The sequence below is a fragment of the Dryas octopetala genome, chromosome 4 (genome assembly GCF_963921425.1).
Source record: "Dryas octopetala chromosome 4, drDryOcto1.1, whole genome shotgun sequence".
Lineage (NCBI taxonomy): Eukaryota > Viridiplantae > Streptophyta > Magnoliopsida > Rosales > Rosaceae > Dryas > Dryas octopetala.
The window spans coordinates 14,128,920-14,154,315 of NC_141369.1; the positions used below are offsets into that span (position 1 = coordinate 14,128,920).

General features: G+C 35.3%; 3 protein-coding genes and 1 long non-coding RNA gene across 5 annotated transcripts; 2 read left to right on the forward strand and 2 right to left on the reverse strand.

Moving 5' to 3' along the window:
* Positions 1 to 1,718: 1,718 nt before the first annotated feature.
* BRCC36A (Mov34/MPN/PAD-1 family protein) lies at positions 1,719 to 9,820 on the reverse strand. 2 transcript variants are annotated; one of them, XM_086239869.1, is made up of 10 exons: positions 9,571 to 9,819; positions 8,130 to 8,253; positions 7,364 to 7,450; positions 5,914 to 5,999; positions 5,592 to 5,807; positions 4,178 to 4,365; positions 2,933 to 3,091; positions 2,778 to 2,858; positions 2,629 to 2,683; positions 1,719 to 2,254 (listed from the first exon to the last, which is right to left on the reverse strand). In XM_086239869.1, the coding sequence occupies exons 1-10, from the start codon at positions 9,679 to 9,681 to the stop codon at positions 2,048 to 2,050; spliced, it is 1,314 nt and encodes a 437-aa protein (XP_086095995.1). In that variant the 5' UTR covers positions 9,682 to 9,819; the 3' UTR covers positions 1,719 to 2,047. The 2 variants fall into 2 exon arrangements, with proteins under 2 accessions (XP_086095995.1, XP_086095996.1); XM_086239870.1 differs by having other exon boundaries at positions 2,144 to 2,254; positions 2,603 to 2,683; positions 9,571 to 9,820.
* Positions 9,821 to 12,953: 3,133 nt separating this feature from the next.
* Positions 12,954 to 15,391, forward strand: LOC147287107 (uncharacterized). The gene is made up of 5 exons (XR_015122051.1): positions 12,954 to 13,445; positions 13,547 to 13,606; positions 13,901 to 13,982; positions 14,360 to 14,470; positions 15,157 to 15,391. It is a non-coding gene; the product is annotated as an uncharacterized LOC147287107 (long non-coding RNA).
* Positions 15,392 to 17,871: 2,480 nt separating this feature from the next.
* LOC147287108 (uncharacterized) lies at positions 17,872 to 19,226 on the reverse strand. The gene is made up of 3 exons (XM_086241442.1): positions 19,068 to 19,226; positions 18,758 to 18,958; positions 17,872 to 18,356 (listed from the first exon to the last, which is right to left on the reverse strand). Exons 1-3 carry the CDS (start codon positions 19,131 to 19,133, stop codon positions 18,192 to 18,194), a joined length of 432 nt encoding a protein of 143 aa, XP_086097568.1. The 5' UTR covers positions 19,134 to 19,226; the 3' UTR covers positions 17,872 to 18,191.
* Positions 19,227 to 22,815: 3,589 nt separating this feature from the next.
* LOC147287109 (uncharacterized) lies at positions 22,816 to 24,163 on the forward strand. Its single transcript, XM_086241835.1, has 2 exons — positions 22,816 to 22,942; positions 23,467 to 24,163. The coding sequence occupies exons 1-2, from the start codon at positions 22,883 to 22,885 to the stop codon at positions 23,923 to 23,925; spliced, it is 519 nt and encodes a 172-aa protein (XP_086097961.1). The 5' UTR covers positions 22,816 to 22,882; the 3' UTR covers positions 23,926 to 24,163.
* Positions 24,164 to 25,396: the final 1,233 nt, after the last annotated feature.

A 25,396-nucleotide genomic window follows, 5' to 3' on the forward strand; every position in this document is an offset into this window, starting at 1 on the left:
TACAGATTCTGTAGCCTATTACCACAACAAATCTACCAATCAAGCAACCATGAACTTAGAAAGCCCCTTTGACCGTGGCATTTAATAGGGACCCTCTCTCATTAGTACTTCACTTATTTGGCATATCAAATTGAAGTCCCCACAAGCTCTGATATATGTTTTGTTACAGCCCCCAAAAGAATTAGAAACAGGTACAGCTGGCTGCATGCTATTGGACAATGTGGAATCCTAATCAGTATCTCATTCCATGAAATAGATATTCCAATTATTAACAAGATATATATATAAAGCTCTTTAGCTAGCATGCAGGGCCACTTCCTATCTTAATTGTATCCACCAAGGCACAAGGGGTCTAGTCTCTTTCAATTTTACTTTGAGAATCAGCAGAGATTGACAGTCAATTTATTGAAAAAATTGCTCTTGCTTTACACATTTGAATATTCCTTTATTCCTTTTAAGTTAGTTTCATAATTACAGACAAGTCAAGTAGTGGAGTTAAAAGAATATCCACTTAACTTGCATGGGGCAAGGATAAAAGGATGATACTTGAATTTACTTTAATTGATATGTGTAGTTTGCAATTGCGGATAATTACACATATTTGGGTTTACCTAATAACATTGTATGCAAAAAGAAAGTGTGACACAATATTTTTTTTCTTGACACCCAATAAAAACCCACCTTCCAAAATGGTCATTTTTTATTTTTTTGGAGAAACCAAAATGGTCAATTAAGAACCCATATATACTTTGTGATATTAAACTAAAGATTTAATTACTGAATTAATAGTAATTTTTACCGTCTCAAAAGTTCTCGTATTAATTAATATATATCTTCATAGCAAATGTCTAGAATAATTGCTTACATACGTGTAAGCAAATATTTTGTCAATCATTAATCTATATGAATAGTGCATATCGATCGCAAGCTTAAAAGCAAATTATAAGTAACAAGTTTTGTTTCTCTTTGGCATCAAATGCTCGGGGTTAATGCCTAATGGAATATATATTGTTTTCTCTTTGATTATATATTGAAGGAATAGTATTTTGAAGAGAGAAACCCAAAAGGGAAAAATGATAAAACCAAAAACAGAAAAAGAAGCAAAATGGTGAGTTTCAATAAAGCAAGTTGAAGCTGATGATGGAATAACAAGTCTTCGAGGTATTCATTTTGACCATCTTTTTTTCTTTTTCTTTTCTTTGCTGCGGCTGCTATTTCAATTTTTCTCTCTCTAACCCCTTTTTTCTTGTCTCTCTCTTTCTCTCTCTAAAACTAAAAGAACAGACAAGGGTTGAAGTGAGATCTGGCCTCCATTCTCTTGGAGATGGGTAAAGGAGAAGAGAGGCAAACTGTAAAGAGCAAAGAGAGAAGTGGGCAGCTGATGATTCGATTTTCCTCGGGAATCGCTTCCATGCATGAATGACTACGACTAACTTATTCCCTTCCTTTCTTATTTTCAGCTCTCTTTTTTTGTGTGTTGAAATATTGTTCTTCATGAAAAAAGAACATGTTACTCCCACTTTGATTTTTTTTTCTTTTCCAAATCACATTTTAAGTCTGTATAGTAACGATATTCATTTTAATCCATGTAGTTTCAGTTTTGACAAATGGCGGAATGCGAAAGCACCCTTGCCCTTACAAAGAAGTACAAAAGAAAGTTGACGATGAACCCCATGGACTTTCATATATGGCAAGGAAAAGGACACCATTATATTTGCCATATTAGGCTTCAACATGCTCGGCTTCAAATCTCAATAGACATTATATGATTATTTGTTGAATCTCAAAAGCCATGAAACGACAATGGGATTCTATTGAACTCATTATATCTGCATACAAAATACAGATGGAACTTGCACCATAATTTTCCTCTATGTACTCAATAATGCATCATTTGTTCAAGAGAATAAAGCCAGATGCAATTTTCACAACACATTTCACACTAGGCGCAATCCATTTTGGCAAAACTAGTTTTGTGAATGAATGTTGCAGCTCAAAAGTAAACCTAAATACTACAACATGCATCAGGCAGATGATTGCTTTGAGATTATGATCCTTTTCTGCTCCGACTACCAGGACCAGCTACACTCCTTGCATTGGTAGGTCCAGCTGGACTAAACAAGTCCCGATGACCCATTGGAGCATTTCCTCGGAGTACAGGTGATGAAACTTGACGGGGAGATCCTGAACTTGACTCACTTCCTCTATGCGCCTCGGACTCCAACTTCTTCACTTCATCAGTGAGCATTGCTAACTGTTTAACAAAGGTCGTCCATCCATAAATATAGTTTGTATGAGAAAGATACTTGTTAAAATGTAACAACTAGGAACCAAAAGACGAGATTTGGGGTGTCCATCAGCATCACTTGTGCATGGCCAAGGACCAAAGGGATGGAACCCACCATATGTCAGGTCATCAAATATGTCCAGTGTGCAACCCCACTGAGCATATGAACTTTGCAGAGTAGGTAAAAATGAGTTTGTAACGTGTAGGAGTCCAAGGTTGAAATTATTAAGTGGCTCAACCTCAAGATGAAATGTTATATCAATCAAATTCCATTACGCTAGGAAAACACTTTTGAGATCAACAAAGCATCCTTACTATCTACAAATTGCAGAGTGTTATACCCGAATTTCATTCTCTCTTAACCGACACTGCAGTGCATTTATGGCAGGACTTAAGCTGCATATGATTCGAAAGAAAGTAAGTACAGCATTAAAAAAAGTCAAATTCCAGGTATAAACAACTAATAGAGAGGTGGGCATTTGATTCTAACCAATATTCAATTAATTTGCACATGGAAGACTGGTACATTGATGTGTGATGTATGTAGGTAAGTGGATGCACTTTCCCATCCCTAAGGAAAACCAAATCCATTAGGTTCAACAATGATTTGATTAGTATACAGTGACAGGAATATCAAAGGATCACCTCATATTTTGCAAGATTGCTTGATTATACGCCGCTCGCTCCTCTTCATACAGTACTCGTTGCAATTCCGTAAATGACACTAAAGGTGAATCGAGCTTAATAAGAGACAAGGTCGGTAAAACATGAAGAGGAACTTCTTTCCTGACATACTCCGCACCACTGCATGTAAATAAATAAATAAAAAATTAAAAAAATTCAGGATTTGAACTTAAAATGGCCTTTTCCGAACCCAGAACAGGATTGGACATTGTTATTCATTAATGGATATATACGCAGATGATCCTTTTTTTTTTTTTGGTGGGCCTGACAATGTTTATCTTAAGATCAAAGAAATGTATAAGAAAATAAAGAAACATAAACAAGCCCAGAGAAACCAAAAGTCTATAGAACAAACAAGTCACAGGCTCCCCATAACATGGAAGACCATGTGCTTTAGCGAATCACACTTTATTCATTCTTATAAAAACAACATAAATATAAGGAAAACTTGTATACCATCATTTTTTATATCCAAATTGAAATCTCAACTGAAATTTGATGCATGAAAACATCCTAATGCTAAAAGTTAGTAATAATCATCCATGATTGACAGAAGAGAGACATGTAAGTTGTATAGGTAGAGGACAACCTTAGATCAAGAATAAACAATATTGAGGATTCAGGAATAAAGAGGAAAAGCATTATTCAGTCGGGGAAACAACAAAAAAATCAAAATAGTAGATCATTCCTCAAGTCGCTTGGCTTTCGATAATTGGCAAGAAGCCACAGATTTATGAACCATAAAATCTGGGCATTTAGTCATTTATTTTCGAGGAATTTTAAGCACCGTGGATAAACTCAGGTTTCAAATAGGCAGTATAGCAATGTTGTTAAGTCTACTGCCAGCAATAAACTTTAAATGTTTGCAATTTATAGTAGGATTAGTAAAGTAAATTACTCCTGTTATTATTCTGATAATATGCTAAGGCATAGCATACATAAATCATTACATTGTGTAATGAGAACAGACTCAAATCTTATGCCAATTTAATTTGTTGTTTGAAATTTTTATAGCAAAGGTTCTATAATTTCTGTTAAATTATAACACTTTAAGGAAGGGAATGCAAGAGTAGAAATCAGCAGCTGAAGCACAGGTGAACCAAAGGGGAATGCAGCAACTTGCCAATTTGCACCAATCACACATAATTTTCATACAATGAAGGATAAAAAAAGATACCAAGGGATCAAGTACAAACTCATGTATACCTCATATCCAAATTAGAACGGTGCATTGCTTCTTGCATACTCTCTGACATATCCATTGGGTCTATGTCAACAATGATGTTGTCTGAAGTCCCGGTCTGGTAGTTTCCTCCAAGTCTGTCTCTTTCTTGATGGCTTGCATCAGCACTAGCAAAGAAAAGGCCCAAGTCTGAAGATCTTCCCCCACCACCCTAAGCAAATCATCCGCAATTTACGCATAGCACAAAGCGACCAGCATGAAAACAGTATCCTCTTGACAAGCAAATATGCAACAAGAAAATGTCATTACTAAAATAGAGGCTCATCAGAATTGAGCTCCTACCCAGTACGACACATCCTGTGCTTTCAGGCACTAACAAAAGCAACCAGGGCCACACACTAAAGAATTGGAAAGCGCACAACTTCACTATGTATGCTTTTTTTTTGTTGACACAAACTTTCATTACCAAGATGGTCATATAACCTTGTAGGCCACATGCCTGCTTCCATGACACATATGATGAAATTTGAGATGGCTATTGGAAGAATAGCTAGAACAAGCCAGATCCTTCCAAAACTATGTGATAGTTTGTACATGTACTCCAGATAATATCTCTTCTATAAATCTTCATGGAAGGACAGTTAAAAGCCATTTCTAACAATATCTTACCAGTCAAAATGCACAAAGTCGAAAAGAGTTTGAATGAAACATCACCTCAGGCAAATTATTACCACAACAAAGAGCGTGTGATGGGAACAAGACAATGTAGCCTCTATAAACAAAAACTGGCTTCATCCACGTAAGGAGGCAGCCATATGGATTTTCAGGTCAAACCTAGCTGCTCTTTTGATAAATATTGCTCCTATGAATACTCCAATTCAACACATTGCCTCATTTTACATTTAACTGTTATAATGAAGAATAGTATGACTTTAATTGAAATGTAAAGGGTGGATGAGCAGGTTGTGCATGTGTATTCATGTATGTGCTTAATCTGCCTAATACAGTTAATTACAAAGCCCTCTCTCAGTCCATCAAAACCAATTAACAACTTATATTGACATACCGATCAAAATGAATGAAATTTTGCCACTTAAAAACACAAGTGTTGTCAAAATATGAAATTTTGAAACAACAAAGGCTTCCCCAGATAGATGCATAGGCCATTAGGTGTCTGCATAAAAGTATAAAACCTACATTTTGAATTTAACACGAAAGGACAGAAACTTCTGAGTTTCATGACACATCAAGATATCTATACCATATATTTTATCAAATTATAATCAAACATTTACTCAGTGAAACAACAAGTAACAAGACTATAAATTTGTAATCATCCATCATGAAAACTATCCCGGTTTTAGAAATATGCTGCCTGGATCAGTAAACATGTTTCTTTTCTTCCTTTTTGCACTTTTATTAGAATGGATTTAATACCTTTATAGTTCCAGAAGTTTTTGAATCAGCAGAGTCTTGTTCAGGACTCTCTGCTCTGGTAGAACCGGATCTTGCTGGTGCATTTTCTGAGGTACTTAAAGACGATTCAACTTCTATAATTGAACTTTTATTTACAGGAGATAAAGGTACAGGTCCTGACATGTGATGCTGCCTCCCATCTGAGGATTGAAAGGCAATGACTTGAATTCGTCCAACCTGGAAATTCGAAGTATGACTAAAGAGCATATTGACAAGAAAATATGTCTAGATCTGCAGGAAGTTCCCCACTACATTACTAATAAGATGCATTTTTATTGCAAACCTTGTTTATATCTTCACTAAAACAGGAAAATATCAGCCCGATGAACCCAGGATCTAGAAGTTGATACATTGCCTGAGTCCGCACGTCTGCGCAAAGTAGAAAGCAGCTGTAAATATCAATTTCCAGCCACTAACTATGACAGCATGTCCAACAAATAACAGTTAAATATGATTCAGATTGAAATACTTAAAATAGTTTCAGTAGATTACTATTGTGTAACAGCATGAAATATGTATGCATGTATTATAGGTCACATTCATGGGCCACAGAACCAGACATATCCAGCTTTTAGATGTTTGACCATCCGATAGTTGAAAATGTATATGACACATTAAAAGAACCCTTTATTGTTTCATTGGAAACATTACCTTGGAGCACAATGTACGAGGCAATCTCTCTACTTAACTCTAAAGTCTCCTCCCTCTCTCCCTCCATGACAATTTCCCTCTCCAAACTCTCCTCTCTTCACCTTCTTCCTCCTTTACTAATTCTTCCTGCTTAACTCTAGTCTTTATTGTTATTATCTTTCTTCGAAACTATATATTAAGTTTACTTTGAGAAAACAATAGTAATATTATAACATCAGTCCGTCTACTAGATAATTAGTATTAATATATACTAGACAGTTTGAGGTGGATCACATATTTATATATGATCACAAGCAAGGTATTTTAGGAACACAATATCCTAAAGAAAAATGTCACAAATCTGATTAATCAATAATCACCCTCCATGAAAAGAATGGGAGAATTCATCCAAAGTACAACTTTATTGTGTTATATTATTGACAACTTATACTGTTTTCATAAATAAATTCCACTAATGTTCAATTCTCTAAACCACTCACGGAAGAAGACTCTTACTGCTAATTAGCATAGGCATAAAATAAAGCCACTCATGGTTAAAGCTTTTCTCAATTGAGTGGAATCGAATGACACATTCATGTCTAAAAACATACAGAGTGTGACAAAAGACAAGAGCAAGGTCTTACAAGAGGAAAATCTTTTCCAAGATTTCTCTCACTTGCAACTTTTACACCTAATTGAACATCAGTCATTGGAGTTGTTGGATACACTCTGCACTCTCAACTGATGAATCTTTTGGAATTATTGTTCCGTGAACTATGTTTTCGTAAAGAAGGCTTCTGAAAAATTATCACCATAATACTGAAGCTTTTATCAAGATTACCAGAAATGATTACTAAAATCCATGGGTATCATAAATCCAAGTAATTTACTAACTAAACATACTCCACATAAAAGGTGCTGATTATCCATGAATATATTCAGGTTTCCACCAATTTAGAAACTTTTGATACTTGCCATATAAAAATTCCAAGTAATCTTTGTAACGAAGCACTACTATTGTTATCCCAACCCTCACGACATTCAAGAATGAAACACCATAATGAATAAAATGACAGAAAGCATGGCAATTAGATAACACTCACCAACATGGGAAGGAAGAACTGTAATATGAGGATGTGAGTGGTACCACCCAATCACTCTAGTTAATCTTCCAGTTGACTGTGTCATTCTGTGCTATAGAGTTAATTAAACAATACCAACAACAATCCTCGGAAGTAAAAAAAAAAAACCTAAATAGAAGTGCAGCATGACACAGCTCATGAGGATGCATTCATGATTTATAATGCCCAACCAAATAGCTTTTTATGTGAATGAATTTCTACCACCACTTTAAAACTCAGGCAATGAACACTGAACACTATGTAAGAAAAAAAAAAGAATTTTAATACAAGAAATATGTACGGCACAACCCTATCATTACACTTCTTGTGACTGGATATTTTATACCATGTAATTACGCAACCCGGGGTTTACTTGGGAAGAGATCCAAGTAATAAAGGTTAATTCTTTAGTTCATTGCATTTTTTTAATGGATTGGGCAGGAGATCATTTCGGAGGAAATTCACAGTCAAAAGTGAGCTTATTTTTTCAAATCTATAAATATCCCCCTTAAAAGCATAGCATCTTTATACTTATACTTGAAGATCATCAACTGTAATGTTTACTATGGGGATCATGAGGACAAATAGAGCTAGCTTTTCTCTTTCAACATATTTCTCTACATAGAATAATTAATGATGTCAAGGACCTTTTTGGCTTTTTTATTTTTTTGTGTTGGAAATATGCAAAACATCAAAAGATAAAGATTTCAGGAAGGTAGAACAGGCACAAAAAAAAGCATCAAGGATATGTCAGCCTGAGCTGATGCAGCAGCCAACTGCTCAGGATTAGTCTCCACGCGGTCCTTCCTCCGATCAGATCGTGTCTGAGGTGATGCTCCCCAGATCAGTGCAGTCGCCCCATTTACAGAGTTCTGAAATCCCAACATCTTAATGAGTAAGGTTTATTCACAAGGGTGTTCAAGACAAAAATATAAAATACTTGGAGAATCACCCAAATCATTAGGCCAAGGCACAGGGAGTTTTCCACTTAAATCTGCACAATAGGATCTTAGAGTGCCAGATTGAATCACATAAAAGTATCTTTTGAAAGGAAATGGATCTTAGGGTGCACAGGAAACAAATATCCAATGGCAACATATTGACAGAACTCATTATCAACGAGATAATGGAAGTCAGCAACCAGAAACTGAGGTGGATGTGAAATCTGTACCTGATCGATCACTCCATCTAACCTAATTCAAAACAACACCCTATGCTATGCTTCATTGCAAGTCTCTAATATGCCCAAGAGCAGGCCAAGCACATCATGTACAGGTATAGATGAATAAGCATGCTGGTTTGCTAGAAAATTTGGGCTGAGTGTTCCTTAGTTCTGTATGAATGTTCTAACGTTTGTCATGGCATGAAGAAGCTTTTCCAAAAGGAGTCTATGGAGCAATTTAACAATGTAGCTAAGGTATTCCAATTTCATCAAGATTTAGAAAAGATTCTAGCTGAATGAGAAATAAAAGAATAACCAAGTGAATAATAGTCATTACAGAAGAAAACATAACAACGCTGCTAAAGCAGAATATTCGAAAATCAAGTTCAAGTAAGAAATCTCCATACAACTTGCTTTTAGCACAATTGTGTACTTCATTCTTAATAAAACCCAGAGTAAATTTATTAAAGTACAACTGAAGTAGAGAAAAAACCTGAGAGCTTGTCTAGAATAAAAGAAACAGAAAGCATTGAGCATTATAATTTAATATATGCCAAATTCGAAATCCAAACTGACTTACTATTCAAAGACAATACAACTAAGCTTAAAAAACTAAAATTTTCAAACTACATTACAGTTAAGTTCTTTGGGAAATGAAAATTAAACAAAGAAAAAAAAAACTAAATTAGCAGAACCACATTGCTCATTTACAAAATTCACAGAAAACGCAAGTGAAAACAATACAAGTATAACCAAGACAAGAAAAAAATGATTTTAAGAACAATTCCCAGTAGTAGCCCAATTTCACACAATCCTAGAACAAAAATCCAATAAATGAGTGAAATTTGAAGAAACCCATTTCAAGAAACAACCCACAAATCCAAACCATTCCAGCTCTACATTCACTACAAGCATCAAAACATCAAGCAATTTCAACACCCAAAAAGAAAAAAACAGAAAACCTAACACATGCATACAGAACTAGGAGCTAAGAAATTGAAAGATGAGAAATGGGGGGAGAGTGGACCTCAATATCACCAAGCAGGAGGCCCATGATCTCCTCGGTCTCGGTGGACAATGCATGAGTGAGACATGTCAACCACACGTCCTCAGACATCTTCACACACGTTAAAGACATCTTTCTCTCTCTAAAAATTGTGGGCTTCTCTCTCTTCTGTCTGCTGAGTGTAGAACAAGAACAAGAAGAAGGAGAAGGGAAAGAGAGAAATTTGGTTCCTAAATATTTTCGAGGTTCCAACTTCCAAGTACCCTGTTAAGGGCTCTGGCTCTCTACTAGACGAACTAGAAGATCCCTGGCTCTTTCTTGGGTAGTGATCTAGTACAGTCCGTTCTAGCGTGTTACGGTGTGGATCTCAAATTCTCAATCTAGTCCGGATTTTGTGATGATTTCATCTTGATGATTCTTTGTTGAATTTGCGGTGACGTCGTTTCGTGATCTGACTTGGATTCTATTATTATTATTATTTTTTTTAATTTTTTTAATTTTTTTACTTGTTGGTTGGGTAGGTGGCTACCATGACTATGGTGTGAAACAGTGAAAGTATTGGCTTCCACATCACTGACATTTTTTAGTCCTTTGGCATGTATTTTGATTTTTTTTTTTTCTGGACTGGATGTATTTGATACATATTAAGGGCCATTAATTATTAATTAGGAACAAGGAGTAAAATTTCGGTTTCGAGGAAATTTTCGATGGAAATTTCGACGGAAATTTTCGAGGAAATTTTCGATGGAAATTTTCGAGGAAATTTCGATTAAAATTTCGATTTCGAAAAAATTAGACAAAAATGACGGAAATTATTATCAAAATACGAAAATTTTGAATGAAATTTGACCATATACTTATTTAACATATTATCTACTACATTGATAAAAAACACTAAAGAAACCAAATTATATAGTAGGTTTTATGTGATATAAGGTGAATATAATGCGCGCTGGAGACAAATACTGTTAAAAAAATGGGTCATTAATTAATAATTATATAAATAATACCTCTAATTTATTTATATTACAATATTAAATTATGAATTAAATAATTATTCAATAACACATAAAATTTCTAACAGGTTCAAAATTTCCGCTATCTTCAATATCATCATGTCCAGAGTAGGTGAACTGCGAAGAATAATTACCCCGAGATACATCTCCAACATAACTTTGCATATAATTCCCAACATATCAACCATATGAATCAAGAGGTGATATTTATGATGGAATTTGCTCATAATCATACTCATTTGAAGAGCTACTGTCAGACTCACCTAATCCCACCTTAGGTGAACACTCATTCGAACACCCGTCTTTTAAGAGCGTTGATAATTCGCTCTCAAAAGAGACAGGAAGGATCGAGGGAGAAAAAACAATACACCCACCTTTTTTTGAGTCTTTGGTTGGTTTGGTAGCAGTAAAACTGTAGAACAGAATTTGAAGCCAAAGAAATGGAAGACCCACCAGCAGCAAGGCAGCATGCAAAGACCTTCCCGATCTCCTTTCCTCTTTCGTCGACACCTTCGTCGACTTCTCGGTCACTGGCCTTTTCCTTTTACCTGAAAACCCTGATCCTACTTCGAAAATTACCAAAATGCCCCTGACCACCACATCCCAGATCCCCCGTTGTCCCCTCCACCGTTGCAAACCTATTACCCTCCGCAGGACCGCCTGATCGCGATCGGCGATCTCCACGGCGACTTTGAGAAGACCAAGAAGTTGCTGAGACTCGCCAATTTGATTGACGCGTCGGATAGATGGGTCGGAGGGTCCGCCACCATGGTCCAGATCGGTGATGTTCTTGACCGGGGCGGCGACGAGCTCAAAATCCTCTATTTTCTCGAGAAATTGAGACGAGAAGCTGCGAGATGCGGCGGCACGTTGATTACTATGCACGGGAGCTGGGTGCGCACAAGGGGAGAAGACAGAGAAGTTGCGCATAGAGATGAAATGGAAATAGGTTAGTCACCGCGAAATTTCGTCAAATTTCGACGAAATTTTACAGAAACACACTGTGGGGAGTTTGAAATTTCGGCCGAAATTTTAGCAAAATTTCGAAAATTTCGCCGAAATATTAACGAAAATTAAAGGATATGTTATAAAATTTCGGAACCCCAAAAAAACGAAAATTTCTACGAAATTTCGGCGAAATTTTCGAAATTTCACTCCTTGATTAGGAATGACAACAAAGCGAGGCGGGATAGGGTTTATCGATACCATTTCTACCCCGATGGGTATGCGGCAGGTATATGAGGCCCTAATAATATCTTAATGAATAATATGTTAACAAGTTATGTTGAATTTTGACACTTAGGGCCAGTTTGGTATTGCTGCGAGGAAAAACAATTGTGAAGTAAAATCAGCTGTAAAGTAAAGCAGTTGAGTGTTTGGTAAACTATATTTTCAAAAGTGCTGTGAATGCAAAAAACAGTATTAAAGTGTTTGGTAAATGTTAATGTAAAAGTGTTGTGACTGTGTATAATTACTAAAATGAACATAATGCTGAAAGTGTCACTACTGGAAAAATGGACAGTAGGCACGAACAATGACTCACAGTTGTAAGGCGGATGAGATTACAGCATTTTCATACATGGTTTTGAGTAATCAGTAACTCAAAATTAGTTGTCACGGTGAAAGGGTGAGTAATTTAATAATAGGCACTGGTAAACTGTGAGGGTTATTAAAGATCAGCGGCTTCGACTGCGTGGAGCCGCTGCAAGGGAGCTGAGAAATGAATAAGTTCACATATGAGCAAACTGTGCCATGTAGTAATTCACAGATGACCCAACTGTGCCATGTAGTAATTCACAGATTACCAAACCGTGACATGTACTAGTATTGTTCAGATTTTATATAAGTTTGGTGGTTTTCTAAACTCTCACGGTTTTGGATATGTTGTTTATATTTTAACTATCAGTCACTGTTTGTATACTGTGCCTATTCTAAAAGTAATATTTTAACTATCAGTCACAGTTTGCATACTGTGCCATGACCAAAAGTAATATTTTAACTATCAGTCACTGTTTGCATACTGTGCCATGACCAAAAAGTAATATTTTAACTATCAGTCACTGTTTGCATACTGTGCCATGACCAAAAGTAATACCCTCCTCCTTCTCTCTCCAATTTACCACGCCAAATAGATAATACAGATTGACTAGAAGTCTAGGACATTTTATAAAAATTCAAAAATATTGGTGTTTGAGAAAACTAGGATTGAGGACCGGTCCTCACTCTTGAGGACCGGTCCTCCAGTAACTCACTTTGAAATTTATGGGCTTAAGAACCGGTTCTCTCATTTGAGGACGGGACCTCCAGTAACACACCTGACATGTTTTATTTTGCCTACTTAAATTTTTTCTCTCTCCTGACTCTCACATTTCTCTCTTCTCGATCTAGCTCTGTCCGCGATCTTTCTCTTCCTTCTCCCAGCACCGATCATTTTCTCCGGCGAGAACTTTCTCGTCCGGTGGCCGATGGCGACAGGACCACTCCCAAAAGCTTCCTCTCTCCCTCCTCTCTCTCATCATCACAGCATATATGAGTCAAGTTGAAGACTCTCACTCTCAGCTCTCACTTAGTCACTCGCAAGTCGCGATCTCCCATTTTCAGAAACACCCAGCTAGTACCCAGTCGCGATCTCTCACCATCTCATCTCTCTACTCTTGAACTCCATTTCATCCTCTGCCCCTCTCAAAAGCCCAAACTCTAAACCCAGATCTAAAATCTCATTCTCAAATAGATGTCCCCCCTGCGGTACTGTCTCCGTAGCTCCCTCAGCCCTCTCTCCTAATCTCCTTCCCCTAATAAAAACCCTAAGAACCCCCTGAAAATACAAAGACCCATACCCAAAACCACAACGACCCACAGCCAAACGCAAAAAGGAAATAGGTTTATTTTTTTAGGTTTTTCGTTTAATTTCTGGGTGCATGAGTGATTTCTAATGGGTTGATTTGGGTTTCGGAAAAATTTTATTTATTTTTTGGTTCCAGGTGGTTTCGGCTCTCTCTTTCTCTGCTATCTTTCCCTTTCTGAGCTCTCACATGCTTTTGGTATGTCTTTCTCTCTGTCTGTGAATATGAGTTTTCATAATAGTCCATGATGAATTTTGATTTGGCTTAAAGACTCTGTTTGGTCGTGGTTTCGATTGGTTTGATTTGGTGTGGGTTTTATTGTGAAATGTTTGGGTAATTTGTATGTTTCAATTTGGAGTTTTATACTTGCTTGCAAGGTAACATCTGTCTCTTTCTGCTAGGATTTATTAATTTGGTTTGAGATTTTTTTTTTCTGTTTTGGTTAATTTAATTTAATTTTCTATTTTGAGGAAGTTCACATGTGGTTTACAGGATTCAGACTTATCGAGGGCATAGGTTGGATGGAAACTTTCAAAAATCCTGTTACATAGTATATATGGCAATTCAGCCTCAGGTAATTAAGTTTGTTCCTTCATGCTATAATGATAGTTTGTGGCATCTATTTTGGCATACAAGAGTACAAATGCCTCTATATTTGTATCTATTTGTATCTATTTGTTACTGCATAATTGGAGATTCAATTGTGCATAATTTGAGGTGTGTTTTGTTTTCAATTCACTTTATTTTTGCAATGAAAACTTCTAAACTTTGTGACTGCATAGTTGAGCTTCAAGTTCTTGATTTGGAGCATATCAAGATTTTGATTTGAAGATTGGGGCTTTGCTTAATTTGAAAGTGGCTTTTTCGCAGCTAAGTTGTAGTGTCTACACATCCCTACTCTTGTTTGTTGATGTTAAGTTGTACTTTTGATATTCTATCCATGTGCACTAGGCTTGCATTGAGATTGTGAGAGTATGGCTTGATGATGGAGTTGCAGCTGTCATAACAGCAATGCTGAAGGCAACTAGATCTGTTGAGAAAAAGTGAAAACATCAGATTCAGGTAAACTGAAAGTTTGTATTATTAAATAATAAATTGGTCATATGTAATTCAATTTGTATAGGCCAAAAAGAATTGAGTACTAGTGTGGAAGTTGGACATGGGATTGTGTCTACTGATATATAAGATCAATGGTTTTTTTTTTTTTTTTGGGCCATTAGAATTGCATAACATGCAGGTTGATGGAGCTTTATTAATAGTCCATTTTTAAAAAGTAATATAACTTGTTCATGGTAATTGTTCCTAAAGTAACATGCTTTTTTTTGTTTGTTTTACTGATTTCCATTGAATAAGTATTATATATGCCCTTGTAAGTAAAGAAACATGTCAAGAAGGGCCAAGGCAGAGCTATTTTTTTGCTCGATCTAATGAATTAGATTTGGGTTTCCTTACTTTTATATAAAGGAAAAAAAATTTGGGTTTTATATTCTAGATCAAATGTATGTTTATTGATGTAGTTTCACTAGATTGCAGTTTTTTAATTAGTAATTATTAGTTGTACTTAATTAGCCCTCGCTGATATGCTACATCATGTATTGCTTCATGGTTTTGGCACACATGCAATTGATTTTCTTACATCTTTGATAATCCATTTGATATTTTATTTGTTTAATTATAAGTCTTATGAGAAGATTTATAATATAATAGCTTCAGGTCCAATAATAAGAGTACTCTCTTAATTTTGGCAGGAATTCAATTCTCAAGCTAATGTTCAAGCAGGCTAATGTCTCTGCTCCACTAAACAAGATGATGTCGTCTACTCTATCTTAAAATTTCACCATCAGCCAGGCTTTAGTATTGGTTTATTTATTACTTCAACTATGAATTAAATTACTTTAATTATATTATTGTTTAGTAATGAAATTATTTTGTATTCCTATTTATAGTATTTTGGTTACTAATATATAAGTTTAATTTGGCTAGTAATACCTTTTTTGTGGTGTGTATTCCAAGGATGTTATTTTTTGATATTATTGTATATGAAACAATATATGAGCAATTGTATATATATTAGTTTTATATATTTAATGGAAGTATGGCACGGATACCCGAAGGTGAAAGGCAAAGGTCATTTAATAAAATAAATACATGAATAATTTGTATATAATATTTATATGTTTTTCATGTCACAGTATGCCATATTTTAATATTATTTAGTGTTTCACGGTTATACAACTATGAGAGCATGAAAAGGAGTGGCTTCTTGATCGTCCATCGGCTTCTTTCCTTTAAGCCACTTGTATATATCAGCTTGGCTCAAGTATATCAGCTTGGCTCAAGTATGCTAATGAGAATGGTGTGGGACCCGGTCTGCATGGACTCACGGTTAGGTAAACCGTGACATTGTCACAATAGGTACCCCTCCCAATCGCACCACCGCACAAACCGTGACTAGAACAGCAATAGGCACTGCAAACTGTGCCCTTTGAGACTAATTGGCATTGTTTGGTGGGTGTGCCTGATGAAGGATTTTGCAGTAGTGTGTCTTTCACTTATTTGTTTGGTAAAACAAAAATGGTTTTTTTACTTATTTTTAAATTTGTGGCTACAAATTTTTATTAGCATTAATTTTTTTAAGAACAACATTATTAAATAAGTATGCCTATTATTTTTTTAGGTATATTATAATTTTAATCATACAAATAAAGTATCATAATTAATTATCACAATATAAAATATAACTAACAATGGACATATTTTTTAATTTAAAATAAACAAATAAAAATTATAGAAATCAATAAGGGTATTATGGGTAAAATAAAATATTCATTGTTGTTGTGATTCACTGTAGCTTTCAAAAGCACCTAGAAACCTGCTTTCTATTTTTGTTGTGGGGAGTTGAGAATTGTGGGGGAAAGCAGTTTTTTATTTTTTTACCAAACACCAAAACTGCTGTAGGTGATTGAGAATTGTCATCCACAACAGCTTTTGGATTCTCCACCGCAATTCCAAACGGGGCCTTAATAATGGACAAATCTTCTCATAAAATAGTGCATTTTATGTAGAGATTGAGTCTGTGTGGAGAAATTTTTTTTCCATATAAAGATGTCACCCTTTTATCTTTTGAGTCACTCATTTATTTATTACTAAATTTTATCATCTATTCTTATTAAAAATAAAAATAACAATTTATCATCTATTATCCAATACCTTGATAAATCATTTTGCGGAAGTTTTTGGCCACTTGGAAAATTCCATTAAAAGAAAGAAAGCCATAATGCAAATACAACCACCAGTTCAAAAGACTAACACAAACTAAGACCAACACCACCACAAACAAACTAACAACACACTCGTGGAAGTTGAACTCACATTCATTGTACAACCCACATTAGAGCGACATCCATAATTTTTTGGGGTAAAATATTAATGGCTTTAACCTTTTACAATTATTGCGGTAGCTCAATTGAAAGGATTGTAAGGTTTGCCGTATGCACCCAAGTTTGAACCCTTCCCACTAAATTAAATAAATAAATTAAATTTCTTCTTGTTTTTAGTTACATGAAGCTTCCAACTACATATATGTATGGTGTATTTGTGTCACTAGCTCTATCCATCTTATACCATGATATCACCTAAAAGCTCATTATTCATATATCCTTTGTTGAAGTTTTTATTTTATTTTATTTTCTTTTTTTTGAGAAAAATCTTTTGTTGAAGTTTAAGTATTCAACTAAGTATTAAAATAATGGATTATAAAACATTCACAATTATTTCTCCTGTGAGCTCCATATACCTCACCAGCAGTGGTATATGCCTACAAATTAATAACACTCCTCACCACAGTCGATCAACCATTGCTTATTGATTAATTATCACATGAATCATATTTGTTGTGTGGGTTATGACCTATTAATTACCACTAGGTTTGTGGAGTGGGAAAATCACCTATGGTCTATGACTAGTTTTCTTGTAGTGATACGATATTAAATAAGGTTTACAACTTTTGTGCATAACATAGATTCTCATGTATTGAGCCAAAAAAAAAAAAGTTAGTTTTAAGTTTTGTTTTTTTTGTATTACAGGGGAGGGGGAAGAGTTCGAACCCGAGTGTGCAGGGGAGCTATTGTCCTCAACCAACTAGGCCAAACCCATATCACAAGCTAGTGTTTAACATGTTTGAGGTTCATCTAATTGCCCATATCAGAATAATAAAATTCATCTAGCTAATTGCTATTCAAAATAATGGAGAGTACTATTTGCACTCCTCAAACACCTTTTACATTCTTGTACATTTACCAATTATATTGTTAATAATAAAATATACTCGATACTCACTTGTGAGATCGATCAGTGTATTCAACAATATGGGACACATAACGTTACTCTTAAACTATCTGAAGAGATACAAATAGAGATAAGAGATAATATAAAGAGACAAAAGAATAAATTAAGACATGAGATTCACCAATCTTTTTGTTTATTAGTACTCTTAATATCCATTTCAATTAAATGAATAACATCACATCACTCTAAACAAGGAGGTATACAGGATGTCTGTTTTTATTTACCAAAAAAAGAAAAACAAAGCAATGAGAAATAAAAACACAATGCTGTTGCATGATTGCATATATGAAAAGAAAACAAAGCATAAGCACTTCCACAGCGGATGGCTAATCCCCATGAAGGCTTCACGTCATAGAAATTAAGTACTTTTGATGAAACTGAAGGCAAGGCAAAGCACAGCTTAATTAAAGCTAGCCAGCCTTGATCAGAAAGCACTTCAAATCCTAGTGCTTGGGTTGTTGCTTGGGTTGCCGCTTGGGTTGAGTGGGCTAGCACTGGTTGGGTTGCTTGGGTTGCTGGGGTTGTTTGGGTTGTTCATTCCCAAAGTGCTCTTCACCGCCTCAGCTGCTCCTGCAGCCATGTTTTTTACTTGCTCTCCTGTCTGCAATCAAATGCATGTGGTACATACATATGGTACAAGAAAAACATGTGGATTTGATTAGTTTTTTGTCTCACTAATTAACATGAAATGAGTAATGGGTTGAGTGGTTGAATGGTTGACACCAAAATTGGCTTGTGTTTGATGAAATTGAGTAATTTTTGGTACATAATATGGTCTAGAAATGGGTCGAAATGGTTTTATTTGAAAAAAAGGAAATGAGACCTGCGTATACAAGTGAGTCTCACTAATAGAGGTGCGGCATATATACAATTTAGTTTAGAAATGTGGTATATGTAGCATTAACTTTTTTTTGTTATGTCCCATTAAGTCAGAGATCGACTAGATCTAATAATAAGAATATTATGCAAAAATGAAAGAAAGGAAAGGTAAGTAGTTGTTACCTGTTGAAGGAGGTGGGAGGCAGTTTGAGCAGCATCTGATGCCTTCTCTTGGACAGTCTGAGATGCATTTGATGCCTTGTTTTGGGCAGACTGGGTTGTATCCGATGCCTTGTTCTGGGCTGATTGGGCAACATTTGAGGCCTTGTTTTGGGCTGAGTGAGCTGCATCTGCTGCCTGGTTAAACAAGTCATCCTTCTTTACCTACAAAAATTTGTAAGGTTGAGAAAAAAAAAAAATAATAATTAATTTGAACAATCAATAAAAATGCAATGATTACATATTCACCAAAGCAAATTGATCAAACACCCACCTGAGCTTGACCAGACAATTCGCCTGCCTTGTATCCCAAATCATGACCTTGTTGGTGGCTTGCCATTTTGGTGATTTGTTCTTGAATGGAAATGAATCAAATTGGAAAAGTAGTAAGAATAGTATTGCACAATGCACAAGCTCTTCCATCTGAAAGCAATTTATAGCTTGTGAAAGTCTCCTATTCTTGGCATTTGCCCCAATTTTGCGTACATTGATCACTAGCACAGAGCCACAGATGGCATGTATTGGGTGGTCCATTGGCGATAGGAATATTTCAAACGAGTTTACTTGGTCAAGAAAAAAGATGGAGTCCCTTAAAACAATAAAGGAGAAAACGGAAAAGAACAAAAAAAGAGACTTCTTTGCCATAGACTTCGAAAATTAAGCTTATCCATACATACATGAGAGTAATGATAGGGATCTTAAATTTATATTTCTAATTTGAATTTGAAATAATGTGTCAATATTTCATTAATTTATACTATAATAACACATCATTTAAGATAAAATTTGGGATCTGAAATAATTTGCGATAAAATTTGGAATCCCTAGTATTTATTGCGTAAGAAATATTAGCTTATAATTTTCTTGCTGGCTCTCTACAAATTAACTTGGTTGAAATGGGGGCCAGAGGCCCAAGCAACAAACAAAACAAACCGAAACTAGCCATGAGGCCTGTACAAACGGGCCTAGGCCCAAGATTTATTTTACTCTATTGTTGTTGTGAATTAATTGTCCAACAACCTTGCTCACAATTCATTAATCGGTATAGATTATAGAATTAAAGAATTAGCAGAGGGTTGGTTGGGATGAATTAATTCCATTGAGGACCTACGTACGTACGTTCAATGACTCTAGTCCAAGTTCACAACCTTTAATTAATACCCTTCTCTTTTATGGTTTCTGTTTACCATTTGGATTGCTGAAATAATATGCTCGGTGAAAGTTAATAGAATAAGTCTAATGACATATTTACTAATTTGTAATCGAGTTTATGAAATTGATAGATGGAGAAGCGTTTTGCTGAGATAGCTAGTATACTAACTCTTTCTTATTAATGCATGGCATGGAAGTGCTAAAGTTATTTGAATGAGAACAAGGTCCCTGTTTACTTATAGAAAAATAGCTGGTGTTATTGGAAAATCAATCCTTATGATTTTTTAACTGGAATAAAATACAAGATTAATTTTGACTCTTATATTCTCTCTTCACATCCCATTTTCTAATGGCAAATTGGGGCTGCACTAAGAATATATCTCTTTAATTTCTTAATTAATTATTCGCTATAGCAGCTATATATAACTTCACTTTGCTTCTCTTTGGCTTTGTTGTGCGCACAAGAAACAGGTTTGGTTTGCTCACCAGTCACCACTCTACTTTCTTAATTTCCCTTGTTCCGATCATTTTAATTCGATCACCTGCATTTATTGTTTTCATTGGGCAAATATCTAATTAATTAGCATTCACTTTGAATGAACAGTGTATGGCTTATGAGGTTGCTGCTTTATATGTTACAATATATATATAACTACACAGGGCCGGTCCGAGGATTTAGGTGGCCTGGGCGAGAAAAAAATTTGAGGCCCTTTGCCCATTCAATAACTAAAATTAAATGACCAAAAAATCAATAAGCAATTTCTAACTTGATACCCATCAATTTAGTAAGAGAAATTAAAAAAATAGAATTGATTTGAATTAATTGAAAATCTTTAAGTACACAAAAACTGGAGTTAGTTTTAAACATAACTAATACATGTAGCAAGATTTAGGCTGCAAGTAGCAAGCTTCTTGGCAATCTATATTCCAAATTATCTTCTAACAAATTTTTGTTATCAAATTAGAGAGCTTCCTTACTTCTCGATATTAATTAAAGGAGGCAAAGTGTAAAGTAATTAAGAGGAATAGTCAAATAGATGAAGGAGGCCCTCGACTGTGAGATTGAGAGTGATGAAGAGGAATGAATAGTCAACAAAGAATAGTTAGAGAAGAAAAATGATTAGAGGAATAGTCAATAGATGGAGGAGATCTACACTAAAATAGGAATAGTCAAAAAAAAATTTATTTTATTTTTTTTAATTAAAAGGCTCAACTTAGAAGTTGGAGGCCCTTTGGATGAGTGGGCCCTAGGTGGTCGCCTAGCTCGCCTACCCTCAGGGCCGGCCCTGTAACTACAAGAATAGCTTCATTAGGGTGGTGGACATATACATGCATGCATGACACTTAAGCGATGCACCTATATATAGTCCCCGCCCATAATTCCTCTTCTCTCATCTTAAAGTTGCAATCCTTGTTAAGTTGTGTTCCACCTATAGTCTGGGCGCAGTTGAAAGATATTCATGACTAGAGAAGATATATTCTTACTCCAATTAAACTAAAGAAAGAAAGATCGAGCTTAATTTTGCTCTCTTCCAATTTGAATATTATAGATCGAAATGTATGCATATGTGGCTGCAACTGTTATAACTTAATTTTATCCGGCCTGTATGTATGTGAAGTATATGCATATATATATCAAAGCTGATGATTCAGCTAATGGCTCAGAATTATGGGTGTAGCCAAAAATAGAATAGAAAAAAGTTTAAAGCCTTAACCATATAGTTAGGGCCAGCTAGTTAGAACCCTGGTTAATGTTAAGAAGGTTATTATATAATATAACATACTGTTGATGAGATAAATTAAAATTTCACATTGAAAATATAAGGTATTGAATAGTAATTTATAAGGATTTGAGATACTCTTTTTAATTGCCAATTAATTTTGAGATAAATGTCTAAATTTCTTCAATAACCTATAACAAATCGATCTTTATATAAATTAGCATGTTTAGGCTCATAATTAATAAATGAAATGATCAAAATGTTCTCTCGCGGGATCATTTTCTCAATTTTCGAATTCCCACAGTTTGCATGTATATGGTATATATTTACCAAAAATTAATCAGTTTTTAAGTTGCTGATCGATCTCGTAGAATTTTAATTGTGTGTTGACATATATATATTAGGAGTTTAAAATTAGTTTCAAGAAGCCCAAGAAAACAGAGAGAAAAAGGAGAACATGTAAAGAAATTCAAACATTATCCCTCTACTTTGATCCATTTCAATTTTTGCAGTTCCGGCCATATCATTGAAATTCAACTTTCAAGCAATAATCATATCTTCTACGTACCTGTATTCCTCCAACCCTCAGAACTCGGTTTCTTCAACTTCAGCACAAAGCTAGGCAATGACTATTTTACCCTCTATTTAATTAATTTCAGCTCTTTTCATGTTGTAGAGTACAGGGCACATGTCTAACGATTCTCTTTACAATTGTCTAATATATGCCCTCCGATCCCTACCTTACAGCCACATATTCTCCATCTCTACCTTTCTTCCACGCCCTATATATAGATTTTGATCACATATTATATGCACTAAATTTTACTACAATAAACAATCGTGAAACTCTAGGCACTAGACTCGTGTATGTACGTGATGTCAGAACCGCGAATCTGGGACGTGTCAACAGGCTATAGGCCAGGCACCGCGCGCTAAGACATATCCATGTGATCCTCATCGAAGTTAAAACCGACTCATACAGCAATTAACCTAGCCTTACCAGAGCAGGGCACGTGCCATGCGACGTGTCAACCAAGCAGGACACGTGTTGTTCACCCAAGCCCACTTCAAATGCTATATATACCATGCATATATTGATGATTACTACCATCATCGATCGCAAGTTTGAAGAGAAATACACAATTCTGATAAACACTATCACTCAGTCAACGTACACAGAGAAGCTAGCTATTATCAATCACTTTCAGAAGCAAAAATGGCGTCCCATGATGAGAGACAGAGCTACAGAGCTGGTGAAGCCAAGGGCCAAGCTCAGGTATATATACAACATCTTCACCATGCATGAAGTGAGCGACATATATATATAAAATGCACACACACATATATATATATATATACACAATTTAGCTATGGTTTGGCTACTTACTAGTGTTCTATATATGTTATATGCATGTCTATTTATAAGAAAAACTTCAAGTACGTACGGACTCATAGCTCATTGACTAGTGTTTACCATTAACTAATGTTTATAACTGTGAATGTTTGCACATGAAGTTGTCTACTTGTCTGTCTATTTATATATATTATTTTGTTAAGACTGCGAATTTGAATCTGAATAATTGGTTATTCATCACTTACTAAGTTGTCTCAGTACGTTGCACTAATTGTCAAACTAAATCTTGGGGTCATTGGGTTTCAATCACACATCTAAACAAGAATTTATCAATCAATGATTTAGATCAACATTATAACAATCTCTATGGTATATCAAAACAATTTGATTCATGTATATGCTTGATGGCCATGACAAATATACATTTACTGTTGCCTCGATCTCAGGAAAAGACTGGCCAGATGATGGGCTCAGTAGGGGATAGGGCCCAAGAAGGGAAGGACAAGACCAACCAGACAGCTCAAGCGGCAAAGGACAAGACCTACCAGACGACCCAATCTGCAAAGGACAAGACCTACCAGACCGCCGAAGCCGCAAAGGACAAGACCTACCAGACGACCCAAGCAGCCAAGGACAAAACCCAGTCCGCGACCCAACAGATGAAAGACAAGGCCTGGGAGACCAAGGAGGCCACCACGCAGAAGGCCCAAGAGGCGGCCCAAAAGGCCCAAGAGACGGCCCAGGCCGGCGAGGAGAAGACTGGGGGGATTCTCCAGCAGACTGGGGAGCAGATGAAGAACATGGCCCAAGGTGCTGCTGATGCTGTGAAGAACACTCTTGGGATGGCCAAGAATGATGATGAGAAGGAAGAGACTGGTGTTTATTATAAGAAGGACAGGGACTAGCTAGGGACTAGTTTGTAATTTACTAGTAATTCCAAACTTTTAATAAGGTGTTAGTCTTTTAATTATTGTGTTGTTGTTGTTGACTTCTTGTTGGTGAGCATGTTTTAGAAGTCCTGTGGTTAAATTCCCTCTCACACTGAGATATAGTTAGTGTTGTTGGATAGGGAATTGCAGCAAAGCCACTCTGTATTTTTCAGGTGGTCTTTGTTGTTTGGTTATGTTAATTATTCTACGTTGTTGGTCTACAAGTCCCTGTGCTTAATTCTCAGCTCTCATTGAGATATATATGGGAATGCTTTGCATTTGGTGATCTTTTTTAGTGTTATAGAAATATAGGGTTGTAATTTTCAGTCATATATGGAATGCAATCCAAGTGTATTTTGTTTATAAGTGAATTAATTAGTTCGATCTCTTAATCTTTTTATTTCTCTCCTTGTGGATGACAAAGAAATCCCAGCAACCCCAAACCCATGCAATTCTGCAAATATTCCCTTTGTATAGATTGAATTAAAGCATATACCACGGCAGGAGGAGTCTGTATATATATATATATATATATACCACGGCTCCAAGCTTAATGCTAGTGGTGGTCCTTATGAACATAAAAAAACTAGAGTGGATTTTCTTCCCAAGGTTCACTCTTTTATTAATTCCAAGGTTCTCGTTGAGTGTGACAACTGACAAGTATATACACAAGAAGAATTTTTTAATGTATGGAAGGCATTGTTGATCAAGAATTTTGACATATGGTTTCAAAAATATTTTCACTTCTTTGGTTATTTTTTAGACCGAATTACTCTTCATATAAATAGATCGATACTCCACTATCTTCTTAATTAATTAATTCAAACATTTTCGACTTTAATTCCGACTTTTTTTAGCTTAGCACGTAATTCAATCATTTCCTAGTTTAAAAGAATAAAACTTCAAGTTTTAAAAATAGAGATCAAAATTTCAAGTGCCTCAATAAAATGAGTCGATATGTGTTATAAAATTTCCTTTGCTCCATTGGCTGGGTGGGAGAATTTATGGTTGGATTCATTGTCATTTTAGACAAGTGACACGAATCTCATTAAAATAAGTCATTTCATAAAGTTTATTGTTGAGCAATGTCCATGTAAAAAATTTTCTGCACAAAATTAAATTAACGTGTCGTTTAATTTTTTTATTAAAAAGAAATTAGAGATGTGACTTATGACTTGTGACTTGTGGGAGTAGAATGTGAAATTAAAAATACGTATAACTTTATGTATAATTATATATTATATAGAATTATTGTAATTTATTATTTTTACGAAGAATTATTCAGTAACAGTTATTAAGTAGTCCAGTTGAAAAGGTCATAAAATTAATCAAAATGCACCAAATTTGATCCCCCCTCTCCAAAAAGAAAAAAAAGAAGAAGGAATTCTTAGTGAATCTATAAAAAAAAGAAGGATTACTTAGTGATTTATTCAACCATAATTATGAA